The 22,394-nt window shown below is 54.1% G+C and overlaps 1 protein-coding gene across 1 annotated transcript in view; it reads left to right on the top strand.

Moving 5' to 3' along the window:
* Nucleotides 1-16,512, top strand: part of LOC132836895 (paired box protein Pax-8-like) — a 67,292-nt gene extending 50,780 nt beyond the window's left edge. The window contains exons 5-8 of the mRNA XM_060856462.1: nt 5,207-5,329; nt 10,407-10,499; nt 14,446-14,532; nt 16,436-16,512. Of these exons, the coding sequence (XP_060712445.1) occupies nt 5,207-5,329; nt 10,407-10,499; nt 14,446-14,532; nt 16,436-16,512 (380 nt within the window). The remainder of the gene's footprint in view (nt 1-5,206; nt 5,330-10,406; nt 10,500-14,445; nt 14,533-16,435) is intronic.
* Nucleotides 16,513-22,394: the final 5,882 nt, after the last annotated feature.

Genomic DNA, 22,394 nt, shown 5'->3' with positions numbered 1-22,394 from the left:
TTGCCTGGTCTGCATTCTACTTCTGTTTAAAAATAATTGGTCGCAGATTGAAACGTTCTTGGCTAGTGTGTCTCCGTCCTGTTTACTTTGAGGGTAAGTGAGTGACCGCTGTTTCAGGGGAGGGCCGGGGAGAGGGACTTCGGTCTACTTCAACCAGTTGAGGGTCAAAGCTTTTGAAAAGGTGCTCCCTGTAGGAATGGTGTCCCACAGCCACGTTGTCAGGAGCTGGCTTTGTTCGATGCAGCTAATGTTGGTTAACTGCAGGGGAAGAGCGATCATAATTCGATCAACATTCGCAAACCGGGGGGAGGGAGGGCTGTTCTGAAGACGCAAGCTGTCCGAGGTGGATTGGTGGGGCAGGGGCTCGCTGGAAACCAGGTTCTGGATCGGTAGTGCTGGAAGAGCACAGCAGTTCAGGCAGCATTCGAGCAGCAGCGAAACCGACGTTCCGGGCAAGAGGCCTTCATCAGGAATACAGGCCGAGAGCCTGAAGGGTGGAGAGATAAGCTAGAGGAGGGTGGGGGTGGGTAGAAAGTAGCAATGGGTGAGTGGGGGAGGGGTTGGAGGTGATAGGTCAGGGTTGAGTGGATAGGTGGGAAAGGAGATAGGCAGGTAGGACAAGTCCGGACAAGTCATGGGGACAGTGCTGAGCTGGAAGTTTGGAACTAGGCTGAGGTGGGGGAAGGGGAAACTGTTGAAGCCCACATTGATGCCCTGGGGTTGAAGTGTTCCGAGGCGGAAGATGAGGCGTTCTTCCTCCAGGCGTCTGGTGGTGAGGGAGCGGCGGTGAAGGAGGCCCAGGACCTCCATGTCCTCGGCAGAGTGGGAGGGGGGGAGTTGAAATGTTGGGCCACGGGACGGTGGGGTTGATTGGTGCGGGTGTCCCGGAGATGTTCCCTCTGCTCGGAGGCGCCCAGTCTCCCCAATGTAGAGGAGACCCCATCGGGAGCAACGGATACAATAAATGATATCGGTGGATGTGCAGGTAAAACTTTGATGGATGTGGAAGGCTCCTTTAGGGCCTTGGATGGAGGTGAGGGAGGAGGTGTGGGCACAGGTTTTACAATTCCTGCAGTGGCAGGGGAAGGTGCCAGGATGGGAGGGTGGGTCGTAGAGGGGGGGGGCGTGGACCTGACCAGGTAGTCACGGAGGGAACGGTCTTTGCGGAAGGCGGAAAGGGGTGGGGAGGGATATAGATCCCTGGTGGTGGGGTCCATTTTAAGTTTCTCAGTCCGTGGGGAGTTTCTACAGGAAGAAAGAGAAAGGATTTACAGCTTGGCTTCCGGCGAGAGGTAGCTTTGGGCGACACGCCTTGGCGAAACGTTTGGATCGGGATTGTCAAGAAAAAAATAACCACCCAGATCTCCGCTGACAAAGCCTCGTTTGAACCGGGCCATGCAATGAGAGATGGAGCAAGTCGAGGGAACAGTTTATTAACGCGCACCGTGGGACGTGTTTCACAGTTTGACAGAATTCGGCCGCAACTTTGAACGCCAGGTCGGCACGGAAACAGACCCTTCGGCCCACGGCCACGAAGGTTGCCCTCAAATGGAAGGGTAGATCATTCGTACGTTCGGCGAGGTGTCCACTACTCCCTTGTCCCATGAAGGCTCACCCAACGTGAAACGTGAACTCTGGTCTTCCCTCCCCCTACCTCCGTCCATCTCTATGCCCAACATTTCAATTCCTTACCCCCTCCTTAATAGAGTCAGCGAGAGAGAGAGAGAGACATACATCACAGAAACAGACCCTTCGGCCCAACTCGTCAATGCCGACCCAGGAATCCCAACCTAGTCTACGTGCCAGCCCGCATCCCTCCAAACCCTTCCTATTCATGTCCCCATCCAAATGCCTCTTAAATGTTGCAATTGTACCAGCCTCCACCACTTCCTCTGGCAGCTCATTCCATACACGTACCACCCTCTGTGTGGAAAAAGTTGCCCCTTAGGCCTCTTTTATAGCTTTCCCCTCTCACCCTAAGCCCTCTAATTCTGGACTTACCCCACCCCAGGGAAAAGAGCGGGTCTTCTTATCATACTTCGATCGACATTCGAAACTGAGGCTGAAGCTGCTTAAAACCAGAGGGAGGGCTGTTCTGAAGACACAAGACGTGAATTGTCCAAGGTGGATTGGGATTAAAAATCATGCCTCCCCCTCACGATATTATAAACCTCACCCCTCTGCCTCCCCGACGCTCCAGGGAAAACAGCCCCAGCCTACCCAGCCTCTCCCTGTAGCTCAAACCCTCCAACATCCTTGTCAATCTTTTCCGAACCCTTTCACAACATCCTTCCGATAGGAAGGAGACCAGAATTGCACGCAATATTCCAACAGCAGCCTAACCAATGTCCTGTACAGCCGCAACATGACCTCCCAACTCCTGTACTCAATACTCTGACCAATAAAGGAAAGCATACCAAACGCCGCCCTCACTATCCTATCTACCTGCGACTCCACTTTCAAGGAGCTATGAACTTGCACTCCAAGGTCTCTTTGTTCAGCAACACTCCCTAGGACCTTACCATTAAGTGTATAAGTCCTGCTAAGATTTGCTTTCCCAAAATGCAGCACCTTGCATTTATCTGAATTAAACTCCATCTGCCACTTCTCAGCCCATTGGCCCATCTGGTCCAGATCCTGTTGTAATCTGAGGTAGCTTACTTACATTAAGTGCCCAACAAGTCCACACCGACCCACTGAAACGTAACCCACCCAGACCCATTCCCCTACATTTACCCTTTCATCTAAGACTACGGGCAATTTAGTGTGGCCAATTCACCCTAACCTGCACATCTCTGAGCACTATGGGTAATTTAGCACGGCCAATCCACCCTAACCTGCACATCCCTGAGCACTATGGGTAATTTAGCACGGCCAATCCACCCTAACCTGCACATCCCTGAGCACTATGGGTAATTTAGCACGGCCAATCCACCCTAACCTGCACATCCCTGAGCACTATGAGTAATTTAGCACGGCCAATCCACCCTAACCTGCACATCCCTGAGCACTATGGGCAATCTAGCATGGCCAATCCACCCTAACCTGCACGTCTTTGGACTGTGGGAGGAAACCGGAGCACCAGGAGGAAACGCACGCAGACATGGGGGAGAATGTGCAAACTCCACACAGAGAGTCGCCTGAGGCAGGAATTGAACCCAGGTCTTTGACACTGTGAGGCAGCAGAGCTAACCACTGTGCCACCGTGCCACCCTCTTCGCTGTCCACTACACCTCCGATTTTGGTGTCACCTGCAAACTGACTAACTGTACCTCTTATGTTCACATCCAAATCATTTTTGGAAATGACAAAAAGCAGAGAGGGCCGTGCAGTCCTGGACGTGGATTCGGTCAGACCGAACAAAGGAAGTCAGTTTATCTCGACTGCAAGAGATAAGTCAAAGGATCGTTACTCCAGGTTACGTCGTCGATTCAGCCCCGCAACCCCGTTCAATTCAATCCTGCCTGATCTGAACTCTATCCAGCGACCGTCCAGCTCTCACCTCAACTCCAGGCCCGGACACCTCAGAGAAAAGTTGCTCCTGTTTTGCGTGCACTCCTCGCCCAAGATGGCGTCTTGAGATGACCGTGTTGGCGGTGGCTTGGTTTTTCATGACTTTCGGCTCGGGTACAAGCGAGCGGGTCATTTTCCCGCACGCTCGACGTCGTCTCTGACAGGCAGCGCCGGGTTTCGGGGCGGTGGGACGGTTAACGTGGCCCGTCCCCCACTCTGACCTTGCTGACGGTGAGATGGGGGGGGCGACTGGAGGGGAGTCACTGGATTCCCGGGTCGGTTGGGGGTCAGGGAGGTGGGGGTTGGGGGTTGGGGGGAAGGAGGAAGGAGAGCGGACAGCAGGAACGTCGGACCGGCCTACTCCCCGCTCTGACGACACTGCAGCCTAACCCTGGGGAAGCTGGGAACTGCACAGGAGGATACCCGCGGCCCTCGTTCTCAGAGCTGACCCCCCTCATCCGAGTGCGATTTGCCAGAGAGATCGGAACCCCATCCTATCTCGGATGCATCCGAAGCCTTCTCAATCGGAAGCTTCCAGGGCGAATGGGGAAAGCAATCTTGACACCTTCCCTCCATTTTGATTCGATCCTTGACATCTGTGAGCTATTTTTCTTTGCTCTCCCCCCCCCCCACCCGGACAGGATCTGTTCCTTTTCTTTCTGAACAGCTGGAAAGATCCGGATGCTCCAAGCAGGAGGGCGTGCGATCCGGGATGAGGCCATTCAGCCCCTCCTCCGCCATCTTATCCCGCCAACTCCAATGCGTCTCGAGCATAGGCCCACCATTAGGAATGTTGGGGGTGGGGGGTGGGGAGGAGGCCGAAAGGGGCTGGGAGATAAATGGGAAGGGTGCGGGGGGGGGGGGTGGTGAGACTGGGGCGGGGGAAGAGAGCTATGGAAGGTGAGGATAGTGGTGATAGGTTGGAGAGGAAGGGTGGAGCTGATAGGTGGGAAGGAAGAGGGCGGTGCCGAGGTTGGAGGGTTGGATCTTGGGGGAGGGGGGGAAGGGGGAGGGCACGGGAGATGAGGAAACTGGTGAAGGGGACGTCGATGCCGTACGGTTGGAGGGTCCCAGGGCAGAAGGCGAGGCGTCCCTCCTCCGGGCATCAGGTGGCGAGGAGGCCCAGGACTTGCGCTTCCTTGGCTGTGTCCGTCCCGGAAATGTAACCCTGAAATAATCCCGTCTCCCCGATGTGGAGGAGGCTGCATCGGGAGCAACGGACCAACAGATCCTTTCGGGGGGGGGGGTCTTGGATGGAGGTGAGGGGGGGAGGGGGAGGGGGTGCCAGGCGTGGACCGCAGGGTTTAGACCTCTTGCTGTGCCAATGCCAAGGTGCCAGGGCGGGTAGGGTGGTGGGGCGTTGACCTAACGAGGGAGTCGCGGAGGGAATGCAGATAGGGACCGAGAGGGTGGTGGTGGTGGGTCCAATTGTAGGTGGCTAAAATGGCGGATGATGATCCAAAGTTTGGTGGGGTGGACGGTGAGGACCCCCCGTGAAAGGGGTGGGGGTGCGGGGGAGGTTTCTATCCCAGTTGCGGTTGGAGGGATGGGCTCCCTTCACCAGCCGGTCCCCCGGTCTCATCTCCAGAATATCCGTCTAGCGGATGACGCCAGGGGCGGGACATTCGGGAGAGCTGACGGTCTTTTCGCTTTCCTTCCGGTCTCACCCACCACCCCCGCCCCCCCCCCTCAGTCCCGAATTCGACCGTCACGCCCCCCGCATCCCCTCCTTCCGGCGACACGTTGGGTTCCTCCTACTCCATCAACGGCTTGCTCGGAATTCCGGTGAGGAGCGGGAAGAGGAAACGGAGCGACGGTAAGATGGAGGAGGGGAGGAGGGGGGAGGGGAGGGAAACGGGCGGCGACGTACCACGGGAGGGTGAGGGGGGGCGGGGGGGAAGAGGAGTGAGGCGGTACTGAGGGATCTGGGTGCGCCTTGACATCGATCCCCTCAAAGTCGCCACCCAATTGGATAGGTTCGTTCAGAAAGCCCGCGGTGTTTTTGGCTTTCATTGGGCAGGGGGATCGAGTTGAAGAGGTTTTGCCGCAGCTCTCGGAGTCCCTGGTGAGGCCACACTTGGAACATTGTGCCCAGTTGCCCTGATACAGGAAAGATACGGAGGCTTTGGAGAGAGGGTGCAGAGTAGGTCTCCCAGGACGCTGCCTGGACTGGGAAGTGGGGGCTGGCCGTGCGAAGAGAGCTTGAATAAGCTCGGACTTGTCTCTCTGGAGAGGAGGAGGAGGAAGAGAGGAGAGGTGTACCAAATAACGAGAGGAGAGTCAATAGCCAGAGACGTTTCCCCAGGGCTGGTACGAGCGGTCATAGTTTGAAGACATTAGGAGGAAGGTACAAAGGAGAGGTCTCATTCCGCAGAGAGTTGGGAATGGATGGAATGCGTTGCCAGCGGTAGTGTTGGAAGCAGAGCCATTGGGGACACTTAAGCGACTGCTGGCCATGCACATGGGAGTTGAGGGGTGCGTAGGTCAAGTTATTATGTTAGGATTAAACCTCGGCTCAACATCCCGGGCCGAAGGGCCGGTTCTGCGCTGTACGTTTCGACGTTCTGTGTTCTCACATACGTAACCCGCACGTGCCCAAGAATGGAATCGAACCAAGGGGGGGGGGGCTTTGCATTGAATTGAATTTATTTGTCCTGTGTCCCACGACACAGTGAAAAGCTTTGTTTTGCCAGCAATACAGGCTGATCGCGGAGTTAAGGAGCGTAGATAAGTAAATAATAGGTAAACAGCGGCAAAAATAAACACACAGGGACAGGGGAATGTTAAGAGTTTGCGAGTCCATTCGGTGTCTAACAACAGGAGGGTAGAAACTGTTCCTACACCGGCTGGTGTGTGCGTGTGTTCAGCCTTCTGTACCTTCTCCCCCGATGGTAGAGGCTGTAGAAAAACATTGCCAGGGTGGGATGGAGCTTTGAGAAGGCTGCCCGGCCTTTCCCTGACAGCGGGGCCTGGGAGATGGATCCTGTAGATGGGAGGTTGGGCCTTTGTGATTGTCCGGGCCGAGTCCACCCCTCTCTGTAACCGTCTCCCATCTTGAATTGGGTACACGGTTGGCATCACTGGGGCGCGATACACCCAGACAGAACGCTCTGGATGGCGCACCTATAAAAGTTGGCGTACAGTAGGGGGCTGAGTATGCACCCCTGGGGGCATCAGTATTGAGTGTTAGTGAGGGTGAGATATTGCATCCCTGGCACCATGGGGCTGGTTGTGCCACCCGGTCTCCTACAGCTACCTGCCAATCGCGTACTCGATTGGGTTCATCGAAGGAGATAGATTAAGTCAGAGCATTAGGGCATTGTCAGCACAGACTCTACCGAAGGTTAGATCTCATGGAATACAGGGAGAACTAGCCGTTTGGATACAGAACCGGCTCAAAGGTAGAAGACAGAGGGTGGTGGTGGAGGGTTGTTTTTCAGACTGGAGGCCTGTGACCAGTGGAGTGCCACAAGGATAGGTGCTGGGCCCTCTACTTTTCATCATTTATATAAATGATTTGGATGTGAGCACAAGAGATACTGTTAGTAAGTTTGCAGATGACACCAAAATTGGAGGTGTAGTGGACAGCGAAGAGGGTTACCTCAGATCACAACAGGATCTGGACCAGATGGGCCAATGGGCTGAGGAGTGGCAGATGGAGTTTAATTCAGATAAATGCGAGGTGCTGCATTTTGGGAAAGCAAATCTTAGCAGGACTTATACACTTAATGGTAAGGTCCTAGGGAGTGTTGCTGAACAAAGACACCTTGAAGTGCAGGTTCATAGCTCCTTGAAAGTGGAGTCGCAGGTAGATAGGATAGTGAAGGCGGCGTTTGGTATGCTTTCCTTTATTGGTCAGAGTATTGAGTACAGGAGTTTGGAGGTCATGTTGCGGCTGTACAGGCCATTGGTTAGGCCACTGTTGGAATACTGCGTGCAATTCTGGTCTCCCTCCTATCGGAATGATGGCATTAGACTGGAAAGGGTGCAGGAAAGATTGACAAGGATGTTGGAGGGGTTTGAGCTACAGGAAGAGGCTGAATAGGCTGGGGGCTGTTTTCCCTGGAGCGTCGGAGGCTGAGGGGGTCTGACCTTATCGAGGGTTTCGAAACCATGAGGGGACCCGGATAGTCAAGTTTTTTCTTTCCCCTGGGGGGTGGGGGAGTCCAGAACTCAGAGGGGTGTAGATTTAAGGTGAGGTGTTGGGGGGAGGGGCAAGATTTAAAAAGGAGGAACTTTTTCAGGCTGTTTTGTTGGGGGGGTGTGGGGGCGAGGAAGTGAGGATGCGGACTCTCAGTGTATATTTAAGGCTGAGATCGATAGATCCATGATTGGGGAGGTTGGGGGGAGGATTAAGACCGTGGAACGAGGGAAGGGACGGGACCCTTCGGTCCATCCCACCCACCATTCCAGAGTAATTGACCCGTACGCAGTCCATAATCCCTGTATATCCACGTGCTCCTGTTACAACATTCCCTGAACTCCCCCACCCAACCCCCAGCGAGGCAGGCTAGTCAGGAAATCTTGCTTCGATCATCCATCCCCACGGAAACCGTCTCCCCACCTCACCGCCCCACCCCCCCCCCCACCAGCCAACTTCCAGACCTTTCCAGACTGCGCGATGGAATTTTATCATTGGACTCAGATACCAGGGGGCGCAACGTCCCAGGGAACGCCAACCCTTCCCCCCCCTCCTGAGTTTTCGGAGAGGTGGGAGTTGGTTTCGGGGAGCCGTGTCGTTGCTGTGTGGGTAGGCGGGGAGGATGGCAACGCAAAGACTTGTGGGATTGTTCTCGGGAACGGTTCAGGTGAAGACTGGGTGGGGGGGGGGGGGCGTGACTTCTAACCCACACCCCGGCCGAGAGATTTGGGAAAAGTCCAATCCCTGCGGAAATCCGGAGCAGGGAAAGGTGGCGGGTCGGGGTTGGGAGTGGGTGGCGAATTCTCCTGGTGATTCCTTGCCCCCAACCCCATCCGCTCGGTTGGCGTGGTCTAATGCCAGTTCTGCTCCCTTCCGCCTGTAGACGGGCAGGCGAGGACTGGCCACCCTGGCAAGCAACTGCGGGCAGAGGCCTTCGCCCGGCCGCGGGAGGAGCCGGACTGCGTCTTCGAGAGGTCGCCCTACCCGGAGGTCTACGCCAAAGGCGATCAGGTGAGCCAATCGCGAGAGGGGTCTTAAAGAGCGGGAGAGAGATCGGGACAGACCGGGATTCGGAGGGGGTGGGGGGGCGGGTAGCTTTCAAATTTGGCCACATCCCCTCCATCGGGAGAGTGGGGTCAACTGTAGTGCCAACAGCTCCCCCCCCCACCTTCTTTAAGGTGCTGCCAATCCTCCTGACAGGAAAGCCCAGGGGTCTATGGCAACTGGCACAGTGCCCGTCGCCAGGAAGCATGGGGTTGGTCACCCAGTTGTCTCCCACTGTGGTTCGGAGTGGCACAGCCCCCCCCGAGGGAGGGGGGGCAATGCCAGCTGCGGTGCTAACGCCACTCTCCTTGCCTCCTCCCCATCCCCCGCAGGGCCCTCTGTACCCGCCGGCGTCGCTGAGCAACGGAGTCGAGGAAGGCGAGCGCGAGCCGACGCCTCCGTCGGCCCACGTGGGCAGGGCGCCCCCGCAGGCCTACCAGGGGGTGACAGGTGAGAGGCCCGCCCTGTGGGATTCTGGGAGCGAAAATAAAAACCGTTGCCGGGCCGACCGGGCCTCGTCCTGTGGTAGTCGCGGGTGAGGAATGAATCAATTGCGAGACGGTGCCAAATCTGGAGGGGGATATTGCTCACACTAGCTCTCCCTCTCTGCCCCCCTGCTAAGGAGCTCGGGTTGCCTTCAAGAAATAAACTCCCAGCATGCAATTGGAGACCAGGCCGATCCATGCTCTGCCTTACAGGAAGAAGTGACTCAAAATCACTTCCAATTTGCTGTCATTTTCATTACGCTGAAACCCCCAGCAACGTCCTGGGAAATCTCCTCGGCAGACTTGATAATACCCTTCCTCACTGCCAAAGCGACCAGAACAGGACGTGATACTGTCGACCAGGCCTCACCAATATCCTGGACAACCTCAACGTGACGTCACAAACCTCCCCTGCCGTCCCCACCACGCCCCGACCCAGAGATCTGAGCGATGAAGGCTAAACCCCTTCCTTAACCGCTCTGTCTAAACCTGATGTGGATTGGAGCTGCATTCCGTTGAATATATCCGGTCGGAAAATCCATTCGGGACGGGTATTTGCATTTCACAGTGCAGGCACCCATAGTGCTAAATTACCCATAGTGCCCTGGGATGTGCAGGTTAGGGTGGATTGGCCACGCTAAATTACCCATAGCACCCTAACCTGCACATCCCTGAGCACTATGGGTAATTTAGCATGGCCAATTCACTCTAACCTGCACATCCCTGAGCACTATGGGTAATTTAGCATGGCCAATCCACCCTAACCTGCACATCCCTGAGCACTATGGGTAATTTAGCATGGCCAATCCACCCCAACCTGCACATCCCTGAGCACTATGGGTAATTTAGCATGGCCACTCCACCCTAACCTGCACATCTTTTGGATTATGGGAGGAAACCGGAGCACCCGGTGGAAACCCAGGCAGACGCGGGGGAGAATGTGCAAACTCCACAAAGCCTGAGTGTGGGATCGAGCCCGGGTCCCTGGCGCTGTGAGTCAGTGGCGCTAACCACTGTGCCACCGTGCTTGCCCACCCCGCATCTCTGCTGAGGCAGCACCGAAAGTTCCTGAATTTCCCTGGAAAACCGGTTCCGATCCTTTATCCGGTCCAGCCGAACAGTTGATGTGATATCCCAGTTGGAAGTTGCCGTTCAGGTTCTGCGTTCGAGGGCCGAAGGGTTACCGAGCGCCCGCCAACCGAAATGCCGTTCTCTTTTGCCAGGGCAGGACGGGGTCAGCACGACGATGCCAGGATACCCGCCCCTGAACAGCCAAGGCGGCTACGTGCCATCCACCATCGCCAGGATGGCGTCCGGTAAGTGCTCACCGAATTTGGCGTCCTTCCAGCCCCGCCTGCGATTCACCAAACCCACCACCACCTGATCCCTGAATCCATGGCCCTTTGGCCCTTTTAGTCAGTGTCAGCCTCTTCCCATCCACATCTCCCCAGCACTTGGCACCCACACCCATAGCCTTGGCATGGCAACTGCCCCGTCTAAATCCTTCGTCGATGTGATGAGGGTTTGTACCTCTCCCCCCTTCTCCTTCCCGACCTTTCGCTCATGCAAATGATGCAGATGCGAACACGGGAGGTATAGTCCGTAAGTTTGCAGACGACAATAGAGTCGGAGGTGCAGTGGACAGCGAAGAAGGTTACCTCCGATTGCAACGAGATCTGGATCGGACGGGCCTGTTTTGGCTCAGATAGGCCCGAAAACCTGGCTTGGTCCAGGTAGGCCCGAAAGTCCATGTTGGCCCAGGTAGGCCCGAAAGCCTATGGTGGCTCAGGTAGGCCCAAAAGCCTGAATTGGTCAGGTAGGCCCGAAAGCCTGTGTTGGCTCAAGTAGGCCAGAAAGCCCGTGTTGGCTCAGTTAGGCCTGAAAGCCTGAATTGGTCAGGTAGGCCCAAAAGCCCGTGTCGGCTCAGGTAGGACTGAAAGCCTGAATTAGGCAAAAGCGAGTACTGCAGAGTCGAGAGTGTGGTGTTGGAAAAGCACAGCAGGTCAGGCAGCATCCGAGAAGCAGGAAAATCGACATTTCGGGTAAAAGCCCTTCATCAGGAATGAGTCTGAATGGGTCAGGTAGGCCCGAAAGCCTGTGTTGGCTGAGAAGGCTCATAAACCTGGCTTGGCTCAGGTAAGCCTGGAAGCCTGAATGAGTCGGGTAGGCCTGAAAACTCCTTCCGGATCTTCCGCTCCACACTCGCAGCCATGTGCTGCCGCCTTATCTCTCTACAGTCAGCCCTGCCTCAACTGAGGGCCACACTCTTCAGGTAGCCCCGAAGGCCTGTGGAACTTGGGTAAATGTGAGGTAAATGTGACTTATCCACTTAATGGTAAGGTCCTGGGGAGTGTTGCTGAACAGAGAGACCTTGGAGTGCAGGTTCATAGCTCCTTGAAAGTGGAGTCGCAGGTAGATAGGATAGTGAAGGCAGCGTTTGGTATGCTTTCCTTTATTGGTCAGAGTATTGAGTACAGGAGTTGGGAGGTCATGTTGTGGCTGTCCAGGACATTGGTTAGGCCACTGTTGGAATATTGCGTGCAATTCTGGTCTCCTTCCTATCAGAAAGATGTTGTGAAACTTGAAAGGGTTCAGAAAAGATTTACAAGGATGTTGCCAGGGTTGGAGGGTTTGAGCTACAGGGAGAGGCTGAACAGGCTGGGGCTGTTTTCCCTGGAGCGTCAGAGGCTGAGGGGGTGACTTTATAGAGGTTTATAAAATCATGAGGGGGCATGGATAGGGTAAATAGACAAGATCTTTCCCCTGGGGTGGGGGAGTCCAGAACTAGAGGGTATAGGTTTAGGGTGAGAGGGGAAAGGTATAAAAGGGACCTAAGGGATAACTTTTTCACACAGTGGGTGGTACGTGTTTGGAACGAGCTGCCAGAGGAAGTGGTGGAGGCTGGTACAATGACAGCATTGAAAAGGCCTGGGGACATGGATAGGAAGGGATATTGTTGGCGTGATTCCCGTTTAGAAGCTACTGTGCTCTGAGAGATGGGCGAGAGTGCAAAGCATATCCCCGACCGAGACAGCGGGAGAGGGCTTTTCGATGGACTCGCAAGCATTCGAAACGGGAACGAAACGCCCCTCTTCCCTCTCCCATCCCGACGCTCCGACCATTAATTGACGTGGGTCCACCCTCCCGCACGCGGGTCGTGATTGACCTGACCTTTCGGCCACCTCTAGTTGGTCCTTCTCATCACGAGACGAAGAAAAATGTCTCCCTGCTCCCTCTCCACACCCCCCCCCCCAAAACCCCGGTCGGTTTTGCGAACGTCATCTCAACGCCGCCCGAGCGTGGATTGGAATGGGGGAGGGGGGGGCGAGTGCCGTCTTAAACAGCCGAAAGGGGACGATTACAGTCAAACGGACCCCCGCCAGGGTGGGCAAATCGACCAGTGGCTGTGGGGGAGGGGAGCGAGACGGTCACACACGTCCTTCTGGAATGTGCTGAGGAAGTCTGGAGAGGAACGCAGTGGGCGTTTGTCGGGGTTCATCCCGAGCGGCGCCGGGACTCCGTGCCTGTTTCCCAGGACGCACACCGAGACGATCATCAACTGCGCCTGGAGGACCATCAACTCGGTGAAGGACGCTCTCTGGGCGGTCCGAGACCTGTTGACCTTCCTGCTGAAGGACTGAGCGTTGCAGCCTGGCACATTCCAAGGTCCGGGACTACGTGTTGAGGGACGCGCTGACGGCTGGGGGGCAGCTGCCGCCAAGGCGCGGTGGGGAAAGACCGCCGTGTAACATCTGCCTGCCTAAGAACAGGGGGCCCACGCAGTAAGTGGGCTCCGCTGATGCCTCAGCTAAAGATATGGGCATACGAGTGAAAAATGTACAGGCCTGTATAAAAATGATCAATTCTGATCTCTGTATGGAAATGTTTACATGTGTAGAACATAGAACATAGAAGGATACAGCGCAGTACAGGCCCTTCGGCCCTCGATGTTGCGCCGACCGAATCCTACCTAACCTATACTAGCCCAATAACTTCCAAATGCCTATCCAATGCCCGCTTAAATGACCATAAAGAAGGAGAGTTCACCACTGATACGGGCAGGGCATTCCATGAACTCACAACCCGCTGTGTGAAGAATCTACCCCTAACATCTGTCCTATACCTACCACCCCTTAATTTAAAGCTATGTCCCCTAGTAACACCTGACTCCATTAGCTGTAAAAGGTTCTTAGTATCTACCCTATCTAAACCCCTAATCATCTTATACACTTCTATCAGATCTCCCCTAAACCTTCTCTTCTCCAATGAGAACAGCCCCAAGTGCCTCAGCCTTTCCTCATAAGATTTTCCTACCATTCCAGGCAACATCCTGGTAAACCTCCTCTGCACTCGTTCTAAAGCTTCCACATCCTTCCTATAGTATGGCGACCAAAACTGCACACAATACTCCAGATGAGGCCGCACCAGAGTCTTATACAACTGCAACATGACCTCAGGACTCCGGAACTCAATTCCTCTGCCAATAAAGCCCAGTACACCATATGCCTTCCTCACAGCACTATTTACCTGGGTGGCAACTTTCAGAGATCTGTGTACATAGACACCAAGATCCCTCTGCTCATCCACACTACCAAGTAGCCTACCATTAGCCCAGTAATCCATCATCTTGTTATTCCTACCAAAGTGAACGACTTCGCACTTAGCTACATTGAATTCCATTTGCCACATTTCCGCCCAGCTCTGCAACTTATCTATATCCCGCTGTAACCTACCACTTCCTTCCTCACTATCCACAACTCCACCGACTTTTGTGTCATCCGCAAACTTGCTTACCCAGCTTTCAAGTCCTTCCTCTAGATCATTTATAAAGATAACAAAAAGCAATGGTCCCAAAACAGATCCTTGTGGTACACCGCTAGTAACTGCGCTCCAAGATGAACATAATCCATCAACTACTACCCTCTGTCTCCTTCCAGCCAGCCAATTCCTAATCCAAACCTCTAATGTATCCTCAATGCCATACCTCCGAAGTTTTAGCATTAGCCTACCATGGGGAACCTTATCGAACGCCTTACTAAAATCCATATACACAACATCTACTGCTTTACCCTCATCCACTTCCTTGGTCACCTTCTCAAAGAACTAACGTGTACGGCCTGACCAACTGCACAGGCCATCAAATTATTTTACGAATGACGTATATTTTTGAAATATAAAACAAAATCGACCAAGTCAGCCGTTAAAACCGAGACCCGCCCTGCAACGTTGGAAAAACGTGTCCTTTTGGTGCTCTCATTGCAGGAGGTGACTACTCCAGGAGCCCTTACCCTCCGTCCTACTCCGCGGCCCGTCACGAAGGCTGGCATTTCACCAACGCGGCATTCATCGGTAAGCGACTGTCGTTTTGTACCCCCTTGTTTCTATCGCTGGCCTTCCACCCACACCCCACTTCTTCACACACAACATACACTCCCCCACCGCAATCCTTTCCGGTTTCGGGAGCTCTCATGGGTATCGTTCGCTCGGAACCCGGGCAGGAGGAAAACCGAACGGGAATGGCCGCCGGGTTCTCTGCACTTGCAGGGAGAGAGAGAAAGAGAGAGAGAGAGAGAGAGAGGGGGGAACATCGCCATTCACCGGGATTTCAGGAATAGTTTCAGCGCAGTCTCGAAGATAAATCACTCTGGAACATTAACTCTGTGTTCCTCTCTCTCTCTCTCTCCTGTCTCTCTCTCTCTCCTATCTCTCTCTCTCTCCTGTCTCTCTCTCTCTCTCTCTCTCCCCTGTCTCTCTCTCTCTCTCCTGTCTCTCTCTCTCCTATCTCTCTCTCTCTCCTATCTCTCTCCTCTCTCTCTCTCCTGTCTCTCTCTCTCTCTCTCTCCTGACTCTCTCTCTCTCTCTCTCTCTCCTATCTCTCTCCTCTCTCTCTCTCTCTCCTGTGTCTCTCTCTCTTCTGTCTCTCTCTCCCCCTCCTGTCTCTCTCTCTCTCCTGTCTCACTCTCTCTCTCCTGTCTCTCTCTCTCCTGTCTCTCTCTCTCTCTCCTCACTCAGACTCGATGAGTTTCTCTCGACTGTTTGTTTTGTTTTCTGTCTGCAAGACTTGAATTTTGTTTTTTTGAGGGGGGTCTCGTTCCCCTGGGGGGACAGAGCTGACTGACTCTCCCTCCTGATCATCAGACAGAAGTTGTAATTGATTGAATCCTGCTCCAAACCATCTACAGCATCGTTCTCGTTGGCTTTCCCTCTGTCAGATAGTGGGAATGTGCACCAATAATTTGCATAATGTTCGCCACTCCTCAGATACTGGGGCAGCCCTGGGTCCAAATGCACCAAGATCTGGACAATATCCAGGCTTGGCGCTGACAATTGGCAAGTAATATTCGTGCCACACAAATGCCAGGCTGTGACCATCACCAATGAGAGAATCTAACCATCGCCCCCTTGACGTTCAATGGTGTTACCATCACTGAATCCCCCCACTATCAATATCCTGGGGGTTACCGTCTCCAACAAGAGAGAATCTAACCATCGCCCCCTTGACGTTCAATGGTGTTACCATCACTGAATCCCCCCACTATCAACATCCTGGGGGTTACCGTCTCCAACAAGAGAGAATCTAACCATCGCCCCCTTGACGTTCAATGGTGTTACCATCACTGAATCCCCCCACTATCAACATCCTGGGGGTTACCGTCTCCAACAAGAGAGAATCTAACCATCACCCCCTTGACATTCAATGGTGTTACCATCCCCCCCACTATCAACATCCTGGGGGTTACCATTGACCAGAAACTGAACTGGACCAGCCCCATATAAACACAGCGGCTACAAGAGCAGCTCAGAGGCTGGGAATCCTGCAGTGAGTAACTCCCCTCCTGACTCCCCCCAAAGCCTGTCCCCACCATCGACAAGGCCCAAGTCAGGAGGGTGTGTGAGGGAATACTCCCCACTTGCCCTGGATGGGGGGCAGCTCCAACAACACTCGAGAAGCTCGACACCATCCAGGGACAGAGCAGCCCCTGTTCGATTGTCCCCACACCCACAAACCCCCCACTCCCTCCACCCCCTGACGCTCAGTAACAGCAGTGGGTACCATCTACAAGACCCTGCAGCAATTCCCCAAAGCTCCACTGACCTCAGGCCAACATGGCTCCTGACAAGATGGCGACGGCCGCCATCTTTGTTCTGTCGCCCAGTCAGACTCGACCCTTCGGTACGCCGTTTCGAAGCCTTCTCCCTCTTTTGTCTCATGGCCGTGCTCATCCAGCTGGGTCTCCTCTTTGTCTCCAAGGTTCCCCTTACTACTACGGTGCCACGCCGCGAGCCAGAGCGCCCCCTACAGCCACCTCGGCCTACGACGGCTTGTAGCTTCCAGACCGGAAGGGGGAAGCCAGGGAGATGGTGGCTGGGAAAGGAGGTGTGGGGGGTGGGCAAGAGCTCAGCCTCCGGCCTTTCCTGTGGGATGGAGGATGTGTCATGGAATCTGGACCCGCCCCTGGTTCAGATGCGGGAAGGGCAATCATTTTCCGGAGCCACTCTGCTTGCCTCACTCCCCCCACCCTCAACGAAGAGGACGAATCCCTCTCGGTTTTCCGTCGGACCTCCCCTTTATCCTGTGCACTATTCCAACGTTGACGGACGCGAGCAGTGAGCATCGGCCATCTCTTCTGGGTCCATGTCAGAATTTCGGTCGGTTATGGAATTATACCGCTGAAAATGCGTTGCTGGAAAAGCGCAGCAGGTCAGGCAGCACCCAAGGACCAGGAGATTTGGGTGGTCATTGCTCTGTTTATGTAAACGATCAGTCCTCAGCTAAGGCCTCACCTTCATCCCCCTCCGCCCATGCATCAATGAATTTAATACACGCCGTGACGTCGAACACTTCTTCCTCCTCTTCCGAGCTTACTTTCGCAATCAGGATTCCCGCCCACCTTCCGAGGACCCCTTCGCCCACCTCCAACACACTGCATCCACCTGGACACCCTGCGCTGGCCTATTACCCGCCCTCCACCTCTTCATTTCCAACTGCCTCAACCTGTCTACCCCCACTCTAACCTCTCACCCTCGCAACGCGCAGCCCTCCAATCCCTCTGCTCCAATCCCAACCTCACCATCAAGCCAAAGATAAAGGGGGCGCAGTGGTGGTCTAGACCTCTACACCACTGAAGCCAAACGCCAACTCTTCCTACTGACCCCTCGACCATGACCCCACACCCCCCCATCACCAAACCATGATCTCCCAGAGCATACTGAACCTCATCACCTCGGGACATCTCCCACCCACGGCTTCCAACCTCATAGCCCGGGAACCCCGCACTGCCCGGTTCTACCTCCTTCCCAAGACCCACAAGCCTGACCACCCTGGCCGACCCATTGTCTCAGCATGCTCCTGCCCCACTGAACCCATCTCTACCTACCTCGACACTGTCCTATCCCCCCCAGTCCAGGAACTCCCCACATATGTTCGAGAGACCACCCACGCCCTCCACCTCCTCCAAGACTTCCGTCTCCCCGGCCCCCAACGCCTCATCTTCACCATGGATATCCAATCCCTCTACACCTCCATCCGCCATGACCAGGGCCTCCAAGCCCTCCATTTTTTTCCTCTCCCGACGTCCCCAACAGTACCCTTCCACCGACACTCTCATTCGTTTGGCCGAACTGGTCCTCACCCTTAACAATTTCTCCTTCGAATCCTCCCACTTCCTCCAGACCAAAGGGGTAGCCATGAGCACCCGTATGGGCCCCAGCTCTGCCTGTCTCTTTGTTGGCTACGTAGAACAGTTGATCTTCTGTAGTTACACTGGCACCACTCCCCACCTCTTCCTCCGCTACACTGATGACTGCATTGGCGCCACCTCGTGCTCCCGCGAGGAGGTTGAGCAATTCATCAACTTCACCAACACATTCCGCCCTGACCTTAAATTTACCTGGACCACCTCTGACACCTCCCTCCCCTTCCTGGACCTCTCCATCTCCATTAATGACGGCCCGACTTGACACCGACATTTTTTACAAACCCACCGACTCCCGCAGCTACCTGGATTACACCTCTTCCCACCCTACCTCCTGCAAAAATGCCATCCCGTATTCCCAATTCCTCCGCCTCCGCCATATCTGCTCCCAGGAGGACCAGTTCCACCACAGAACACACCAGACGGCCTCCTTCTTTAGAGACCGCAATTTCCCTTCCCACGTGGTTAAAGATGCCCTCTGACGCATCTCGTCCACATCCCGCACCTCCGCCCTCAGACCCCACCCCTCCAACCGTAACAAGGACAGAACGCCCCCTGGTGCTCACCTTCCACCCTACCAACCTTCACATAAACCAAATCATCCGCCGACATTTCCGCCACCTCCAAACGGACCCCACCACCAGGGATCTATATCCCTCCCCACCCCTTTCCGCCTTCCGCAAAGACCGTTCCCTCCGTGACTACCTGGTCAGGTCCACGCCCCCCCCCCTCTACAACCCACCCTCCCATCCTGGCACCTTCCCCTGCCACCGCAGGAATTGTAAAACCTGTGCCCACACCTCCTCCCTCACCTCCATCCAAGGCCCTAAAGGAGCCTTCCACATCCATCAAAGTTTTACCTGCACATCCACCAATATCATTTATTGTATCCGTTGCTCCCGATGGGGTCTCCTCTACATTGGGGAGACTGGGCGCCTCCTAGCAGAGGGAACATCTCCGGGACACCCGCACCAATCAACCACACCGCCCCGTGACCCAACATTTCAACTCCCCCCCCTCCCACTCTGCCGAGGACATGGAGGTCCTGGGCCTCCTTCACAGCCGCTCCCTCACCACCAGACGCCTGGAGGAAGAACGCCTCATCTTCCGCCTCGGAACACTTCAACCCCAGGGCATCAATGTGGGCTTCAACAGTTTCCCCTTCCCCCACCTCACCCCAGTTCCAACCTTCCAGCTCAGCACTGTCCCCATGACCTGTCCTACCTGCCTATCTCCCTTCCCACCTATCCATTCCTCCCTCCCCTCTGACCTATCACCTCCATCCCCTCCCCCACTCACCCATTGTCCTCCACGCTACTTTCTCCCCACCCCCCCACCCTCCTCTAGCTTATCTCTCCACCCTTCAGGCTCTCGGCCTGTATTCCTGATGAAGGCCTCTTGCCCGGAACGTCGGTTTCGCTGCTCCTGGGATGCTGCCTGAACTGTCGTGCTCTTCCAGCGCCAGCGATCCAGAACCTGGTTTCCAGCGTCTGTAGCCACTGTTTTTACCTCGTATGTAAACTGCGAGACTTTAAAACGAAAAGGTGTTTCAATCCAATGTTGCATGACGTACGCCCTTATAAATAAAAACTGACGCTGTGCAAAACCTGTTCGTGAATGTGTGTTGGACGGTCCATCAGGCCCGTTAAATTAATGCTTCTCTTTTCGGAGGGGCTTCGGGAAGGATTCCCAGATTCCTGCACGTCTCGCCCCCTTCCCCTGCCCTCCGTGCGGGGACGGTACTGTTAACAGTGGTTAGGGTTGAAAGCACGCGGCACAGAGGTCAGCGCTTCACTTGCCCCTTGCGCGGTTTGAGAGCTCGGATCTTGCGGGCTGCAATTCGAGGGTTCGCCACCCAGCTCCCCGCCTCCCCACGAAGTGGCCACCTTAAAGCCGTTGTTGGCAACGGGAATTTCCACTCTGTTGCCGGGCTGTGATCGCTGAGGTGGCGTGTACACGCAGGTCCGACAGATGGCAGTGCAGTCACACACACAAACTCTCTCACACTCACACTCACACACCCACACTCACACACTCACTCACACCCACTCGCACTCTCACACATATACACGTACACACTCACACATACGCTCACACTCATGTGCACACACACACACCCACTCACACACATTCGCACTCTCACACATACACCCACTCACACACACCCACTCACACCCACTTGCACTCTCACACATATACACACACTCACATACATTGGCACTCTCACACATATACACACACACACTCATAGACACACGCATGCACTCACACTCACAAACTCGCACTTTTTCTCACACACACACTCACACACTCTCACTCTCTCTCACACACACACCCACACACACACACTCTCTCACTCTCTCTCACACACACACACACACACACTCTCTCTCTCACACACACACACACACACACTCTCTCTCTCACACACACACACTCTCTCTCTCTCTCTCTCTCACACACACACTCTCTCTCTCTCTCTCACACACACACACACACACACACACACACTCTCTCTCACACACACACACACACACACACACACACACACACACACTCTCACTCTCTCTCTCTCTGAAGCCTGTCTGTTTCTGTTTGAACCAACCATTTCCCAGCTAACGGGCTTCGAGTTGTGTTTCTCAATAGAGCTGCACTCTCCGGGGACAGGTTAACCCCAGTGAGAGCTGGGCACCTCCTGAGAGGGAGTTCATGGGGAGATGGGGTCTAACCCGATGGGTTTGTTGATAGCGTTCCGGGTGGAATGCCATGCTTCTAAGGAATTCTCGTGTGTGCTTCTATTCGGCTTGTCCCGGGATGGATGTGTTGTCCCGGTCCAAGTGGTGTCCTTCCTCATCCGTACGTGAGGATACTAGTGAGAGAGGGTCAGGTCGTTTTGTGGCTAGTTGGTGCATCCTGGTGTTCATCTACCACCCCCTGAGATGAATAACAGGAACTGACATCACCACAGGAAATGACATCACCAACCCAAGGAACCCCCAAACATATAAATAGAAAGCAGGAGGCTCACTGAACATGTGACTCAGTAGGGTGACGAAACGTCTGGAAATGAACCTTCCAACTCAGCGAGCAAACCTACATCCAGAACCTCAAGCTAAGCTACACATCTCAAAACTCGCTAAGAACCGACTATATTTAGACCATTACAAATTGTGCTTTACGTTAACGTTAGCGACTTGCAAAAACGTTTGGAATAGTTTGGTATGCTTCCCTTTATTGGTCAGAGAATCGAGTACAGGAGTTGGGAGGTCATGTTGCGGCTGTACAGGACATTGGTTAGGCTGCTGTTGGAATATTGCGTGCAATTCTGGTCTCCTTGCTACAGTAGATGTTAATTTCCTACTGATGTGAGGACCAGTAGATGTTAATTTCCGATGGGAATGGGGACAAGTAGATGTTAATTTCCAATGGGAATAGGGACCAGTGGATGTTAATTTCCTATGGGCGTGAGGACCAGTAGATGTTAATTTCCTACAGGAATGGGGCCCAGTAGATGTTAATTTCCTATGGGCATGGGGACCAGTAGATGTTAATTTCCTACGGGAATGGGGACCAGTAGATGTTAATTTTCTACGGGTGTGAGGACCAGTAGATGTTAATTTCCAATGGGTGTGAGGACCAATAGATGTTAATTTCCTAAATGTTATTTTCCTATGGGCATGAGGACCAGTAGATGTTAATTTCCTACAGGAATGGGGCCCAGTAGATGTTAATTTTCTATGGGAATGATGACCAGTAGATATTAATTTCCTATGGGAATGGGGACGAGTAGATGTTAGTTTCCTAATGGCATGTAGACCAGTAGATGTTAATTTCCTATGGGAATTGGGCCCAGTAGATGTTAATTTCCTATTGGTGTGAGGACCAGTAGATGCTAATTTCCTACTGGTGTGAGGACCAGTAGATGTTAATTTCCGACGGATGTGAGGACCAGTAGGTGTTAATTTCCTACAGGTGTGAGGACCAGTCGATGTTAATTTCCTATGGGAATGGGGCCCAGTAGATGTTAATTTTCTATGGGCATGATGGCCAGTAGATATTAATTTCCTATGGGAATGGGGACGAGTAGATGTTAGTTTCCTAATGGCATGTAGACCAGTAGATGTTAATTTCCTATGGGAATTGGGCCCAGTAGATGTTAATTTCCTACTGGTGTGAGGACCAGTAGATGTTAATTCCAACCCGTCTCAGATGTGGAATGCTGTGAAATCCACCCATTCGAGGTGATCCCCTGGAGATATCTTCAATCGCCCTCTTTGGGCAGGTCTTGACATACTTCCGGGGTAAAATGCCGGCTGGAAGTCAGGCGTCTACTGGGCCTAGAGTTAGGGACGCTACCGCTGCGTCTCTCTCAGCCTGTCAGATTGAGTCAAGTTGATAAGGTGGGAGCCGGTGGAGGGAGATTATACCCAAGGGGTGTGGAGACGTAACGTTGGAGGGACTGGGGGTGGTGTAGCAACACAGAGACAGAGGAGTGGGTTGGCGAACAGAGCGGGA

Source organism: Hemiscyllium ocellatum, chromosome 48 (genome assembly GCF_020745735.1).
Source record: "Hemiscyllium ocellatum isolate sHemOce1 chromosome 48, sHemOce1.pat.X.cur, whole genome shotgun sequence".
Lineage (NCBI taxonomy): Eukaryota > Metazoa > Chordata > Chondrichthyes > Orectolobiformes > Hemiscylliidae > Hemiscyllium > Hemiscyllium ocellatum.
Note: the sequence above shows the minus strand (reverse complement) of the source record. Positions and strands in the feature narration are given on the sequence as shown.